At 43.0% G+C, this 16,307-nt stretch overlaps 1 protein-coding gene across 2 annotated transcripts in view; it reads right to left on the reverse strand.

Annotated features, from left to right (window-relative positions):
- Positions 1-16,307, reverse strand: part of CRAMP1 (cramped chromatin regulator homolog 1) — a 205,516-nt gene that overhangs the window by 140,312 nt on the left and 48,897 nt on the right. For both annotated transcript variants that reach the window (XM_053694749.1, XM_053694748.1), the window contains exons 4-6: positions 11,190-11,343; positions 10,976-11,059; positions 4,238-4,286 (exon numbers count right to left, since the gene is read on the reverse strand). In XM_053694749.1, coding sequence (XP_053550724.1) covers positions 4,238-4,286; positions 10,976-11,059; positions 11,190-11,343 — 287 coding nt within the window. The remainder of the gene's footprint in view (positions 1-4,237; positions 4,287-10,975; positions 11,060-11,189; positions 11,344-16,307) is intronic.

Consider the following 16,307-nt stretch of genomic DNA (forward strand, 5'->3'; position numbering starts at 1 on the left):
GAACTTTTGGGGTTTGATCCCCCTTAGGGTGGGTGAGAAGTTGGGTGATTGCCGGAGGGAAGCGCCATTGGAAACCGGGGTTTCCAGATTCCCCTACAACCCCTATTCTCCCTGGCCTTCCCGGTGTCTGTTTGCCTACATCTAACTCCGGTCCACAGCACAGATCACGTCGCTTTTTGGACTGTAGCTTCTGGGGACCAAGGGCTTTCCAATAACACTGGAAGTGCCAATGCTCCCCCGGGATCACCCCGAAATCAAGCATATGCCACTGGACACTAGGGAACAATAAACTCTAGGGATGGCGCCAGCCTGTCTGGAGGGACGGGAATGGCGGGGAAATTGTGGGACGGCCAGGGCCAAGATGAGTTTTGTGTATAAAAGATGTGCGTTTTCCCCAATAAAAGGTTCTTCTTTGTTCACCTAAATGCTGGTATGTCTAGCTATTTGGGTGGGCTCTTGCTATAATCACTTCTCCACTGACTGTTCGAGTGGCCGGAGGAGCGGTGATCTGAATTCCCACAGCACGGGTGCATCTGAATTAGGGTGCCGGTTCTCGTATCGTAGAGGTGGGCATAATGCCCGAGTTGCCTGCTCCCCTGCAGCCCCTTCCCATAATAGACGAACCCTTTAGCAGGGTAGCCGTAGATATTGTGGGTCCCCTAGCTCGACCCTGTTCCACAGGAAATGCATTCTTACAGTGGTGGACTATGCCACCCGATACACGGAGGCAATCCCTCTGGCTAATATCCATGCAGAAACAGTGGTCAACGCTATGCTCCGAATATTTACCATGGTAGGCTTCTCCCGGAAAATAATCTCTGATCAGGGTTCACTGTGGAAATTACCCGGCAGTTAAAGGGACACTGAACCCAAATGTTTTCCTTTTGTGATTCAGATAGAGCATGCAATTTTAAGCAACTTTCTAATTTACTCCTGTTATCAATTTTTATTTGTTCATTCGTTGAAAAAGAAGGCATCTAAGCTTTTTTCTTGGTTCAGAACTCTGTACAGAACTTTTTTATTGGTGGATGAATTTATCCACCAATCAGCGAGAACAACCCAGGTTGATCACCAAAAATGGGCCGGCATCTAAACTTACATTCTTGCATTTCAAATAAAGATACCAAGAGAATAAAGAAAATTTGATAATAGGAGTAAATTAGAAAGTTGTTTAAAATGTCATGCTCTATCTGAATCACTAAAGAAAAAATTTAGGTTCAGTGTCCCTTTAAGGAAGCTATGCGGGATCAAGCCTCTTTACAGTGCTCTATATCACCCTCAAACAAATGGCCTATGTGAAAGGTTCAACGGGACTCTGAAGCAGTTGTTCCAAACGTTCTCTGCCACTCACAAGGACTGGGAAAAATTCCTACTGCACCTCCTCTTTGCATAGAGAGAGGTGCCTCAGGAATCCACTGGATTCTCCCCCTTTAAACTAGTCTATGGAAGGATGGTACGGGGACCCCTGGACTTAGTTAAGAGCCTCTGGGAGGGGGACACAGGGGAGGAGGGACCCTCCGTTGCGGATTATGTCCTCCGACTCTGGGACAGACTGAAGGAACTTGCCGCCCAGGTGAGGGAGCACCTGCAAGCCCACAGAGCCGGCAGAAACAGTGGTACAACAGAAGTGCATGTACTCGCACCTAAAGGTGTAGGGCAAACAGTTCTGGCCTTGAAACTTGTCAAAACCGATAAACTACAGGCTTCCTGACAGGGCCACTACTGGGTCGTAGAACAGCTAAATTACACCACATACCTGGTGGCCAAATGTTCAGATAACAGAATCCGCAGGACCTTTCATGTGAACATGCTAAAGGCATGCTTAGACAGGATGTGTCTGCTATTTGTCCTCCGGCTGTGGAAGACTCAGAGAGTCTTCCTATGCCGGAGCTTCCCAAACCCCACGATACTCCCCAGAGGGTAGATGACATTGTCCTAGATGAACGATTAGGAACAGAACAAAGAGGGCAAATCCGGCGACTGCTAGAACATTGCCGCAAAATGTTCTCCAATATACCCGGGTACACCACGGTGGCCACCCACCAAGTAGAAACCCCGGGATATCCTCCCTTGATACAAGTTCCTTATAGGGTCCCAGGGGCAGTGCGAGAAAATATGCACCAGGAGCTCCGGAGAATGTTGGACCTCGGTGTTGTGGAACCATCCAACAGTCCCTGGGCCTCCCCAGGGGTGCTAGTGCCCAAGAAAGATTGGACTACTCGGTTCTGCATTGATTACCGCAAACTCAATGACAGAACCACCACCGATGCCTACCCTATGACCCGGGTCGATGACCTTTTGGACAGGATCACCCGAGGCCACTTTCTGACTACCCTCGACCTCTGTAAGGGGTCCGTTTGCCTATGTCTAACTTCCGGGTCCCCAGCCACGGATCACATCGCTTTTTGGACTGTAGCTTCTGGGGACCAAGGGCTTTCCGACATCCTGGAAGTGCCGCCGCTTCCCTGGGATCATCCGAAATCATCAACCATATGCCACTGGAAACTATGGAACAAAGGACTCTAGGGATGGCGCCAGCCTGTCTGGAGGAGCGGGAATTGCGGAGAAATTGTGGGAAGGCCAGGGCTCTTATCAAGATGGGTTTTGTGTATATAAGATGTGAGGTTTCCCCAATAAAAGGTTCTTCTTTGTTCACCTAAATGCTGGTATGTCTACTTATTTGGGTGGGCTCTTGCTATAATCACTTCTCCGCTACATAGCGGTTGTTTCCAGGGGTTGGAAGGACCCAATGGCGGAGCTACCCAGTTGGGAAAGCCGGAGATCCGTCACAGATGGTCATGTCAAAAGAGACTGCACCTGGTTGGTGCAAGCATTATGGCAATGTATGTGCACCATCTACAACATGCATATGAAAAGTTATCAACTTTAGCAAGAATTGTTTATGCAAATAGAAGTATACTGAAAAAAACAACTCTTTTTTTTTATTGCATTACATCAGACAATGAAACATACTAAATAACACATACAGTCATGTAAATTATAGTAGCATATTAACACTTTCAGATTGTAATATAAAATGTTTAATTATGTGTGGTATAAACATTTTGCAATGTATTTTTATTATTTATTTTTCCCACTTTTCCTGTAATTATAAAGGGACTGTCTAGTCAAAATTAAACTTTCATTATACAGATAGGACTTGAAATTTTAACCAACTTTCCAATTTCTTTTATCATCAAATCTGCTTTGTTATCTTGGTATTCTTAGTTGAAACTGAACTTAGATAGGCTCATATGCTAATTTCTAAGCCCTTGAAGACTGTCTCTTATCACATAATTTTTTAATTGCTTTTCACAAGAGGATACTGCTAGTTCATGTGGGCCATATTGATAACACTGTGTTGACGCCCAGGGAGTTATTTAAGAGTTAGCACAAGACAGTACTAAATGCAAGCCAATAGATAATAAATACAAAGTCATGTGATCAGGGGGCTGTCAGAAGATGCGTAGATACAAGTTAATTACAGAGGTAAAAAGTATATTAATAGAACTGTGTTGGTTATGCAAAACTGGTGAATGGGTAATAAAGGGATTATCTATCTTTTAAAAAAATAAAAATTGTATTGTAGACTGTCCCTTTAAGTAAAAGAATCATGGGTTTTCCAGTTCTAAGCAATGGAAGTACACCCTGCAGACTTCACAAGCATTATCCTTCTGCATAGCTGCAATTGATTGGCTTCAGCAGAAATGAAAATATAAGCAACTGCAAAACAATCAAAATGACAGTGGCAAGTCTTGTCTCCTGTAACAAGTCCATACTGACTCCTCAATTGCACCAAACAGTGTGTTAATCCATTTAGAAAAATTTCACACTATCTTAATGTACTGCAAAAAAAATCTTGTAATCACAAGGTGTAAAAATAGTTTAAATGTGAACAAATTTGACAGTTTTAACGTGCACAAGATTAAGATGTATTCGAGAAGAAATAAAATAATTCTAGAGAACCAAACTCACTCAGGCAAACCGATTATACATATATCATAGAATATATCACAGAATTAATTACTTTAACAATTTCAATGCCACCAAAACAGCATAAAGTGAAAATATAATTTTTAAATACAGTGTAAAAATGAAGCAGTGGAGATCACGTTACTCATCTAAACAAAAAAGAAATATTTTGTTATGATTTGCATTAGATCACAAAGAAATTAGGTTTCAGAAATGTATAAAATAAATTGTTATCGATTATATGCATTTCTTTCACTGTACTCACCCAAACTGAATCAATTCATTTAACTTGGTGGCGTTTCGATCATCCATACCTACAAATGTGAATAAATAACAAGAGAAAAAACAGAATTTATGTTTACCTGATAAATTACTTTCTCCAACGGTGTGTCCGGTCCACGGCGTCATCCTTACTTGTGGGATATTCTCTTCCCCAACAGGAAATGGCAAAGAGCCCAGCAAAGCTGGTCACATGATCCCTCCTAGGCTCCGCCTTCCCCAGTCATTCGACCGACGTAAAGGAGGAATATTTGCATAGGAGAAACCATATGATACCGTGGTGACTGTAGTTAAAGAAAATAAATCATCAGACCTGATTAAAAAACCAGGGCGGGCCGTGGACCGGACACACCGTTGGAGAAAGTAATTTATCAGGTAAACATAAATTCTGTTTTCTCCAACATAGGTGTGTCCGGTCCACGGCGTCATCCTTACTTGTGGGAACCAATACCAAAGCTTTAGGACACGGATGAAGGGAGGGAGCAAATCTGGTCACCTAGATGGAAGGCACCACGGCTTGCAAAACCTTTCTCCCAAAAATAGCCTCAGAAGAAGCAAAAGTATCAAACTTGTAAAATTTAGTAAAAGTGTGCAGTGAAGACCAAGTCGCTGCCTTACATATCTGATCAACAGAAGCCTCGTTCTTGAAGGCCCATGTGGAAGCCACAGCCCTAGTGGAATGAGCTGTGATTCTTTCAGGAGGCTGCCGTCCAGCAGTCTCATAAGCCAATCTGATGATGCTTTTAATCCAAAAAGAGAGAGAGGTAGAAGTTGCTTTTTGACCTCTCCTTTTACCAGAATAAACAACAAACAAGGAAGATGTTTGTCTAAAATCCTTTGTAGCATCTAAATAGAATTTTAGAGCACGAACAACATCCAAATTGTGCAACAAACGTTCCTTCTTTGAAACTGGATTCGGACACAAAGAAGGCACGACTATCTCCTGGTTAATGTTTTTGTTAGAAACAACTTTCGGAAGAAAACCAGGTTTAGTACGTAAAACCACCTTATCTGCATGGAACACCAGATAAGGAGGAGAACACTGCAGAGCAGATAATTCTGAAACTCTTCTAGCAGAAGAAATTGCAACCAAAAACAAAACTTTCCAAGATAATAACTTAATATCAACGGAATGTAAGGGTTCAAACGGAACCCCCTGAAGAACTGAAAGAACTAAATTGAGACTCCAAGGAGGAGTCAAAGGTTTGTAAACAGGCTTGATTCTAACCAGAGCCTGAACAAAGGCTTGAACATCTGGCACAACTGCCAACTTTTTGTGAAGTAACACAGACAAGGCAGAAATCTGTCCCTTCAAGGAACTTGCAGATAATCCTTTCTCCAAACCTTCTTGAAGAAAGGATAGAATCTTAGGAATTTTTACCTTGTCCCAAGGGAATCCTTTAGATTCACACCAACAGATATATTTTTTCCATATTTTGTGGTAAATTTTTCTAGTTACAGGCTTTCTGGCCTGAACAAGAGTATCAATGACAGAATCTGAGAACCCTCGCTTTGATAAGATTAAGCGTTCAATCTCCAAGCAGTCAGTTGGAGTGAGACCAGATTCGGATGTTCGAACGGACCTTGAACAAGAAGGTCTCGTCTCAAAGGTAGCTTCCATGGTGGAGCCGATGACATATTCACCAGGTCTGCATACCAAGTCCTGCGTGGCCACGCAGGAGCTATCAAGATCACCGATGCCCTCTCCTGATTGATCCTGGCTACCAGCCTGGGGATGAGAGGAAACGGCGGGAATACATAAGCTAGTTTGAAGGTCCAAGGTGCTACTAGAGTCGCCTTGGGATCCCTGGATCTGGACCCGTAGCAAGGAACCTTGAAGTTCTGACGAGAGGCCATCAGATCCATGTCTGGAATGCCCCACAATTGAGTAATTTGGGCAAAGATTTACGGATGGAGTTCCCACTCCCCCGGATGAAATATCTGACGACTCAGAAAATCCGCTTCCCAATTTTCCACTCCTGGGATGTGGATTGCAGACAAGTGGCAGGAGTGAGTCTCCGCCCATTGAATGATTTTGGTCACTTCTTCCATCGCCAGGGAACTCCTTGTTCCCCCCTGATGGTTGATGTACGCAACAGTCATGTTGTCTGATTGAAACCGTATGAACTTGGCCTTTGCTAGCTGAGGCCAAGCCTTGAGAGCATTGAATATCGCTCTCAGTTCCAGAATATTTATCGGGAGAAGAGATTCTTCCCGAGACCAAAGACCCTGAGCTTTCAGGGGTCCCCAGACCGCGCCCCAGCCCACCAGACTGGCGTCGGTCGTGACAATGACCCACTCTGGTCTGCGGAAGCTCATCCCCTGTGACAGGTTGTCCAGGGACAGCCACCAACGGAGTGAATCTCTGGTCCTCTGATCTACTTGTATCGTCGGAGACAAGTCTGTATAGTCCCCATTCCACTGACTGAGCATGCACAGTTGTAATGGTCTTAGATGAATTCGCGCAAAAGGAACTATGTCCATTGCCGCTACCATCAAACCTATTACTTCCATGCACTGCGCTATGGAAGGAAGAGGAACAGAATGAAGTATTTGACAAGAGTTTAGAAGTTTTGATTTTCTGGCCTCTGTCAGAAAAATCCTCATTTCTAAGGAGTCTATTATTGTTCCCAAGAAGGGAACCCTTGTTGACGGAGATAGAGAACTTTTTTCTACGTTCACTTTCCACCCGTGAGATCTGAGAAAAGCCAGGACAATGTCCGTGTGAGCCTTTGCTTGAGGAAGGGACGACGCTTGAATCAGAATGTCGTCCAAGTAAGGTACTACTGCAATGCCCCTTGGTCTTAGCACCGCTAGAAGGGACCCTAGTACCTTTGTGAAAATCCTTGGAGCAGTGGCTAATCCGAACGGAAGTGCCACAAACTGGTAATGCTTGTCCAGGAATGCGAACCTTAGGAACCGATGATGTTCCTTGTGGATAGGAATATGTAGATACGCATCCTTTAAATCCACCGTGGTCATGAATTGACCTTCCTGGATGGAAGGAAGAATTGTTCGAATGGTTTCCATTTTGAACGATGGAACCTTGAGAAACTTGTTTAGAATCTTGAGATCTAAGATTGGTCTGAATGTTCCCTCTTTTTTGGGAACTACGAACAGATTGGAGTAGAACCCCATCCCTTGTTCTCCTAAAGGAACAGGATGAATCACTCCCATTTTTAACAGGTCTTCTACACAATGTAAGAATGCCTGTCTTTTTATGTGGTCTGAAGACAATTGAGACCTGTGGAACCTCCCCCTTGGGGGAAGCCCCTTGAATTCCAGAAGATAACCTTGGGAGACTATTTCTAGTGCCCAAGGATCCAGAACATCTCTTGCCCAAGCCTGAGCGAAGAGAGAGAGTCTGCCCCCCACCAGATCCGGTCCCGGATCGGGGGCCAACATCTCATGCTGTCTTGGTAGCAGTGGCAGGTTTCTTGGCCTGCTTTCCTTTGTTCCAGCCTTGCATTGGTCTCCAGGCTGGCTTGGCTTGAGAAGTATTACCCTCTTGCTTAGAGGACGTAGCACTTGGGGCTGGTCCGTTTCTGCGAAAGGGACGAAAATTAGGTTTATTTTTGGCCTTGAAAGACCTATCCTGAGGAAGGGCGTGGCCCTTGCCCCCAGTGATATCAGAGATAATCTCTTTCAAGTCAGGGCCAAACAGCGTTTTCCCCTTGAAAGGAATGTTAAGCAATTTGTTCTTGGAAGACGCATCCGCTGACCAAGATTTTAACCAAAGCGCTCTGCGCGCCACAATAGCAAAACCAGAATTTTTCGCCGCTAACCTAGCCAATTGCAAAGTGGCGTCTAGGGTGAAAGAATTAGCCAATTTGAGAGCATGAATTCTGTCCATAATCTCCTCATAAGAAGAAGAATTATTATTGAGCGCCTTTTCTAGCTCATCGAACCAGAAACACGCTGCTGTAGTGACAGGAACAATGCATGAAATTGGTTGTAGAAGGTAACCTTGCTGAACAAACATCTTTTTAAGCAAACCTTCTAATTTTTTATCCATAGGATCTTTGAAAGCACAACTATCTTCTATGGGTATAGTGGTGCGTTTGTTTAGAGTAGAAACCGCCCCCTCGACCTTGGGGACTGTCTGCCATAAGTCCTTTCTGGGGTCGACCATAGGAAACAATTTTTTAAATATGGGGGGAGGGACGAAAGGTATACCGGGCCTTTCCCATTCTTTATTTACAATGTCCGCCACCCGCTTGGGTATAGGAAAAGCTTCGGGGGGCCCCGGGACCTCTAGGAACTTGTCCATTTTACATAGTTTCTCTGGAATGACCAAATTCTCACAATCATCCAGAGTGGATAACACCTCCTTAAGCAGAGCGCGGAGATGTTCCAATTTAAATTTAAATGTAATCACATCAGGTTCAGCTTGTTGAGAAATTTTCCCTGAATCTGAAATTTCTCCCTCAGACAAAACCTCCCTGGCCCCCTCAGACTGGTGTAGGGGCCCTTCAGAACCAATATCATCAGCGTCCTCATGCTCTTCAGTATTTTCTAAAACAGAGCAGTCGCGCTTTCGCTGATAAGTGGGCATTTTGGCTAAAATGTTTTTGATAGAATTATCCATTACAGCCGTTAATTGTTGCATAGTAAGGAGTATTGGCGCGCTAGATGTACTAGGGGCCTCCTGTGTGGGCAAGACTGGTGTAGACGAAGGAGGGGATGATGCAGTACCATGCTTACTCCCCTCACTTGAGGAATCATCTTGGGCATCATTTTCTCTAAATTTTGTGTCACATAAATCACATCTATTTAAATGAGAAGGAACCTTGGCTTCCCCACATTCAGAACACAGTCTATCTGGTAGTTCAGACATGTTAAACAGGCAAAAACTTGATAACAAAGTACCAAAAACGTTTTAAAATAAACCGTTACTGTCACTTTAAATTTTAAACTGAACACACTTTATTACTGCAATTGCGAAAAAGTATGAAGGAATTGTTCAAAATTCACCAAAATTTCACCACAGTGTCTTAAAGCCTTAAAAGTATTGCACACCAAATTTGGAAGCTTTAACCCTTAAAATAACGGAACCGGAGCCGTTTTTATATTTAACCCCTTTACAGTCCCTGGTATCTGCTTTGCTGAGACCCAACCAAGCCCAAAGGGGAATACGATACCAAATGACGCCTTCAGAAAGTCTTTTCTATGTATCAGAGCTCCTCACACATGCATCTGCATGTCATGCTTCTCAAAAACAAGTGCGCAATAGAGGCGCGAAAATGAGACTCTGCCTATGATTAGGGAAAGCCCCTAGAGAATAAGGTGTCCAATACAGTGCCTGCCGGTTATTTTACATAATTCCCAAGATTAAAATAATTCCTCAAGGCTATGGAGTATAAAATATGTTTATATATAAATCGATTTAGCCCAGAAAATGTCTACAGTCTTAAAAAGCCCTTGTGAAGCCCTTTTTTTCTTTCTGTAATAAAAATGGCTTACCGGATCCCATAGGGAAAATGACAGCTTCCAGCATTACATCGTCTTGTTAGAATGTGTCATACCTCAAGCAGCAAAAGTCTGCTCACTGTTCCCCCAACTGAAGTTAATTCCTCTCAACAGTCCTGTGTGGAAACAGCCATCGATTTTAGTAACGGTTGCTAAAATCATTTTCCTCTTACAAACAGAAATCTTCATCTCTTTTCTGTTTCAGAGTAAATAGTACATACCAGCACTATTTTAAAATAACAAACTCTTGATTGAATAATAAAAACTACAGTTAAACACTAAAAAACTCTAAGCCATCTCCGTGGAGATGTTGCCTGTACAACGGCAAAGAGAATGACTGGGGAAGGCGGAGCCTAGGAGGGATCATGTGACCAGCTTTGCTGGGCTCTTTGCCATTTCCTGTTGGGGAAGAGAATATCCCACAAGTAAGGATGACGCCGTGGACCGGACACACCTATGTTGGAGAAAGTAAAATTTGTTGTTACGAGACAATTAAAGGTTTAAATACACATTATTTTAAAAATATTACCATAAATAAGAGGATGCTCTTTAATATCAAAGAACAGCAAGAATTTTATCCTTCAATTGTATAACGTGAAATCTGGTTAAACTGAAACTAGCTACTATGTACGTATGTAGAATACCTAGGTACTTTTTATACATTGAGTGGTACGAAATAAAATGCACAAAACTAGCTTGTATGCATGGCGAAAATCTAGGTATTCATTATTCATTTGCTGATGGGAACAAACCCCATAGCTATTAACCCTGTCCCGCCACCAGGACGTTCCATGCCGTCCTAAAGGTGCTGGACGGCATGGAACGTCCTAGCTGTTTGGCTGTCCTGAAGCCATAGCCGCTTTTTAAATTGGTTTGTAGGCTGGAGGGCGTGCCTAGCGACATAGGCACTCCCCCCCGACCCCATCATTGAAATTACATGACTGTTAATTTTTTATTCATTTGTTTACATAGGAACTTTGTTCCGATGTAGACAACTTAGTCCCCATAGGAAAGGGTTACAAATTCTAACATTAAAAAATAAATAAATAAATGCACTTTTCATGTAACAGAACAAAAACATGAACACAAAGTCATTTTAATACTGCCCATTATTATAAATGTTTGTAAGAAGCTGAAATTGGTCAGATAAAGCTAAAAGGTAACAATGAGTGATATATACTAGCATTAATGGATGTGTTTTTTTAAATATACATTTACAAACATTTTACTAGATACACATCTCCCAGCAACTTACAGCCTCCAATTTTTTTCCTGAGCTCCCCATAGCAGATCAGTCCATAAAGTTCCTGTGAGGACTTCTTGAGACCTTGGGGAAACACTGTAAAAAAAAGAATAAAATGACCAGGTTGACAAAGACACACAAAAAAAAGACATAAAACACAAAAATGTGTCAACAAGCTGCTGTGTAAAATATGTACAAACATTATGAACAGAGAACTAGGCCTCACCATTGTTAAAGTCGATATGCTTAGAGATCTTGTGCCAGGTCCTGTAGTAGAAGTGCCTCACTTGCTCTTTGTTCTTCACCATACTGGCCGGTTTGGCCTTCTTCTTGTACTTCAAAGCAATATTGTTCCGGATGGCTTCAAAATCCTTCCCATGCTGGAGTATAAAGAGGAGGTGGGTTTCAGGTGACTTTTTAGTCAATGTTCATTATGAGTTAAAGTGATGGTAAACTTTACCTGTTTTAATATCCTTTCTGGAATCTAAGTGATATATATATAAAAAAAAAAGAAAAAAAAGATCCCTTCTAATAAAGATGCCCTGTAATTTACTTTTTATTCTAGCCGTGTAATTCTAATAACCCCCAACTGCAGCTGCCCACCTCATAACTCATTTTTTTTTTAGCTAACGGTTTGAACGAATAAGCGCTCTAGTCGTACGGCACTGTTTTGTAGCTAGAGTGCAGATTGGAGAACAGTTCAAACCGTTAGCTCACAAAAAAATATGAGTTTTGACGTGGGTGGCTGGAGTGCAGGTTATTAGAATTGCACAGCTAGATTAAAAAGTAAGTCACAGCGCTCTAATATGTTATAATTGCACTAAAGCTTGCATATAACTAGGTGTTAACCCCCCCAAAAATGGATTAAACATACTTTGTCAGCACCAGAGCAGCAATACACTACTGGGAGCTAGCTGAACACATTTGGTGAGCCAATGGCAGGCGACAAATGTGCATTGCAGCTAATGTGCTTTTTAACAAAGGATACCAAGAGAACAAAGTAAATTTAATAATTGAAGCGAGTGTAAAATTACATGATTTAGCTCAATCAGTAAAGCATAATTTTGACTTTCATGTCCCTTTTAAAAGGAAAGTTAAAGTTGTTCAACACGATTTAAAATTGGGCGTTTTTTTTTTTTGTTTTTTTTTTAATATAATCTCAACGTCTGTAACATTAAAAAAGAAAATTTATGCTTACCTGGTAAATTTATTTCTTTTTTGACACGATGAGTCCACGGATCATCTTAATTACTAATGGGATATTCACCTCCTGGCCAGCAGGAGGAGGCAAAGAGCACCACAGCAGAGCTGTTAAATAGCTCTTCCCTTCCCTCCCACTCCAGTCATTCGACCGAAGTTAGGAAGAGAAAGGAAAAGCCAAGGTGCAGAGGTGTCTGAAGTTTACATAACCCACAACCTGTCTAGAAGAACAGGGCGGGCCGTGGACTCATCGTGTCAAAAAAGAAATACATTTATCAGGTAAGCATAAATTTTATTTTCTTTAAGACCCGATGAGTCCACGGATCGTCTTAATTACTAATGGGATTCAATACCCAAGCTAGAGTACACAGATGATACGGGACGGACAAGACAGGGAACCTAAACAGAAGGCACCACTGCTTGAAGAACTTTTCTCCCAAAAACAGCCTCAACCGAGGCAAAAGTATCAAATTTGTAGAACCTTGAAAAAATGAGAAGAAAAGGACAAAGTTGCAGCCTTGAAAATCTGTTCCACAGAAGCTTCATTTTCGAACGCCCATGAGGAAGCAACAGCCCTAGTGGAATGAGCCGTCACTCTCTCAGGAGGCTGTTGTCCAGCAGTTCCATATGCAAAACGTATGATACTCTTCAGTCAAAAAGAAATATAAGTAGCCGCAGCTTTCTGTTCCTTGCGTTTACCTGAGAAAACCACAAACAAAGAAGAAGACTGGCGAAAGTCCTTAGTCGCCTGCAGGTAAAACTTTAACTCACAGACCACGTCCAAATTGTGCAGAAGTCATTCCTTCTGAGAAGAAGGATTGGGACACAAGGAAGGAACAACGATCAGAAACAACCTTAGGGAGAAATCCCAATGTAGTACGTAAAACTACCTTATCTGAATGAAAATAAGATAAGAAACTAACACTGTAATGCCGAGAGCTCTGGCACTTCTCCGAGCAGAAGAAATAGCAACAAGAAATAGAACATTCCAAGATAACAAATTTCATATCTAAGGAATGCATAGGCTCAGACATAGCCCTTTCAAAAATTTTGAAAACTAAATGCAGACTCCATGGAGAAGTAACTGGTTTAAAAACAGGCCTGATCCTGACTAAGACCTGACAAAATGATTGTACATCTGGGACAGCCGCCAGACGTTTGTGAAACAAAATAGAAAAAGCAGAGATTTGACTCATTAGGGAACTTGTCGATAAACCCTTCTCCAAACCCTCTTGGAGAAAAACAGAATTTATGTTTACCTGATAAATTACTTTCTCCAACGGTGTGTCCGGTCCACGGCGTCATCCTTACTTGTGGGATATTCTCTTCCCCAACAGGAAATGGCAAAGAGCCCAGCAAAGCTGGTCACATGATCCCTCCTAGGCTCCGCCTACCCCAGTCATTCGACCGACGTTAAGGAGGAATATTTGCATAGGAGAAACCATATGATACCGTGGTGACTGTAGTTAAAGAAAATAAATTATCAGACCTGATTAAAAAACCAGGGCGGGCCGTGGACCGGACACACCGTTGGAGAAAGTAATTTATCAGGTAAACATAAATTCTGTTTTCTCCAACATAGGTGTGTCCGGTCCACGGCGTCATCCTTACTTGTGGGAACCAATACCAAAGCTTTAGGACACGGATGAAGGGAGGGAGCAAATCAGGTCACCTAAATGGAAGGCACCACGGCTTGCAAAACCTTTCTCCCAAAAATAGCCTCAGAAGAAGCAAAAGTATCAAACTTGTAAAATTTGGTAAAAGTGTGCAGTGAAGACCAAGTCGCTGCCCTACATATCTGATCAACAGAAGCATCGTTCTTGAAGGCCCATGTGGAAGCCACAGCCCTAGTGGAATGAGCTGTGATTCTTTCAGGAGGCTGCCGTCCGGCAGTCTCGTAAGCCAATCTGATGATGCTTTTAATCCAAAAAGAGAGAGAGGTAGAAGTTGCTTTTTGACCTCTCCTTTTACCAGAATAAACAACAAACAAGGAAGATGTTTGTCTAAAATCCTTTGTAGCATCTAAATAGAATTTTAGAGCGCGAACAACATCCAAATTGTGCAACAAACGTTCCTTCTTCGAAACTGGTTTCGGACACAAAGAAGGCACGACTATCTCCTGGTTAATGTTTTTGTTAGAAACAACTTTTGGAAGAAAACCAGGTTTAGTACGTAAAACCACCTTATCTGCATGGAACACCAGATAAGGAGGAGAACACTGCAGAGCAGATAATTCTGAAACTCTTCTAGCAGAAGAAATTGCAACCAAAAACAAAACTTTCCAAGATAATAACTTAATATCAACGGAATGTAAGGGTTCAAACGGAACCCCCTGAAGAACTGAAAGAACTAAGTTGAGACTCCAAGGAGGAGTCAAAGGTTTGTAAACAGGCTTGATTCTAACCAGAGCCTGAACAAAGGCTTGAACATCTGGCACAGCTGCCAGCTTTTTGTGAAGTAACACAGACAAGGCAGAAATCTGTCCCTTCAAGGAACTTGTAGATAATCCTTTCTCCAATCCTTCTTGAAGAAAGGATAGAATCTTAGGAATCTTTACCTTGTCCCAAGGGAATCCTTTAGATTCACACCAACAGATATATTTTTTCCATATTTTGTGGTAAATTTTTCTAGTTACAGGCTTTCTGGCCTGAACAAGAGTATCAATAACAGAATCTGAGAACCCTCGTTTTGATAAGATCAAGCGTTCAATCTCCAAGCAGTCAGCTGGAGTGAGACCAGATTCGGATGTTCGAACGGACCTTGAACAAAAAGGTCTCGTCTCAAAGGTAGCTTCCATGGTGGAGCCGATGACATATTCACCAGATCTGCATACCAAGTCCTGCGTGGCCACGCAGGAGCTATCAAGATCACCGACGCCCTCTCCTGATTGATCCTGGCTACCAGCCTGGGGATGAGAGGAAAAGGCGGGAATACATAAGCTAGTTTGAAGGTCCAAGGTGCTACTAGTGCATCTACTAGAGTCGCCTTGGGATCCCTGGATCTGGACCCGTAGCAAGGAACCTTGAAGTTCTGACGAGAGGCCATCAGATCCATGTCTGGAATGCCCCACAGTTGAGTAATTTGGGCAAAGATTTCCGGATGGAGTTCCCACTCCCCCGGATGTAATGTCTGACGACTCAGAAAATCCGCTTCCCAATTTTCCACTCCTGGGATGTGGATTGCAGACAGGTGGCAGGAGTGAGTCTCCGCCCATTGAATGATTTTGGTCACTTCTTCCATCGCCAGGGAACTCCTTGTTCCCCCCTGATGGTTGATGTATGCAACAGTCGTCATGTTGTCTGATTGAAACCGTATGAACTTGGCCTTTGCTAGCTGAGGCCAAGCCTTGAGAGCATTGAATATCGCTCTCAGTTCCAGAATATTTATCGGCAGAAGAGATTCTTCCCGAGACCAAAGACCCTGAGCTTTCAGGGATCCCCAGACCGCGCCCCAGCCCATCAGACTGGAGTCGGTCGTGACAATGACCCACTCTGGTCTGCGGAAGGTCATCCCTTGTGACAGGTTGTCCAGGGACAGCCACCAACGGAGTGAGTCTCTGGTCCTCTGATTTACTTGTATCTTCGGAGACAAGTCTGTATAGTCCCCATTCCACTGACTGAGCATGCACAGTTGTAATGGTCTTAGATGAATGCGCGCAAAAGGAACTATGTCCATTGCCGCTACCATCAAACCTATTACTTCCATGCACTGCGCTATGGAAGGAAGAGGAACGGAATGAAGTGTTTGACAAGAGTTTAGAAGTTTTGTTTTTCTGGCCTCTGTCAGAAAAATCCTCATTTCTAAGGAGTCTATTATTGTTCCCAAAAAGGGAACCCTTGTCGACGGAGATAGAGAACTCTTTTCCACGTTCACTTTCCATCCGTGAGATCTGAGAAAGGCCAGGACTATGTCCGTGTGAGCCTTTGCTTGAGGAAGGGACGACGCTTGAATCAGAATGTCGTCCAAGTAAGGTACTACTGCAATGCCCCTTGGTCTTAGCACCGCTAGAAGGGACCCTAGTACCTTTGTGAAAATCCTTGGAGCAGTGGCTAATCCGAAAGGAAGCGCCACGAACTGGTAATGCTTGTCCAGGAATGCGAACCTTAGGAACCGATGATGTTCCTTGTGGATAGGAATATGTAGA

This window comes from Bombina bombina, chromosome 11 (assembly GCF_027579735.1).
Source record: "Bombina bombina isolate aBomBom1 chromosome 11, aBomBom1.pri, whole genome shotgun sequence".
Classification (NCBI taxonomy): domain Eukaryota; kingdom Metazoa; phylum Chordata; class Amphibia; order Anura; family Bombinatoridae; genus Bombina; species Bombina bombina.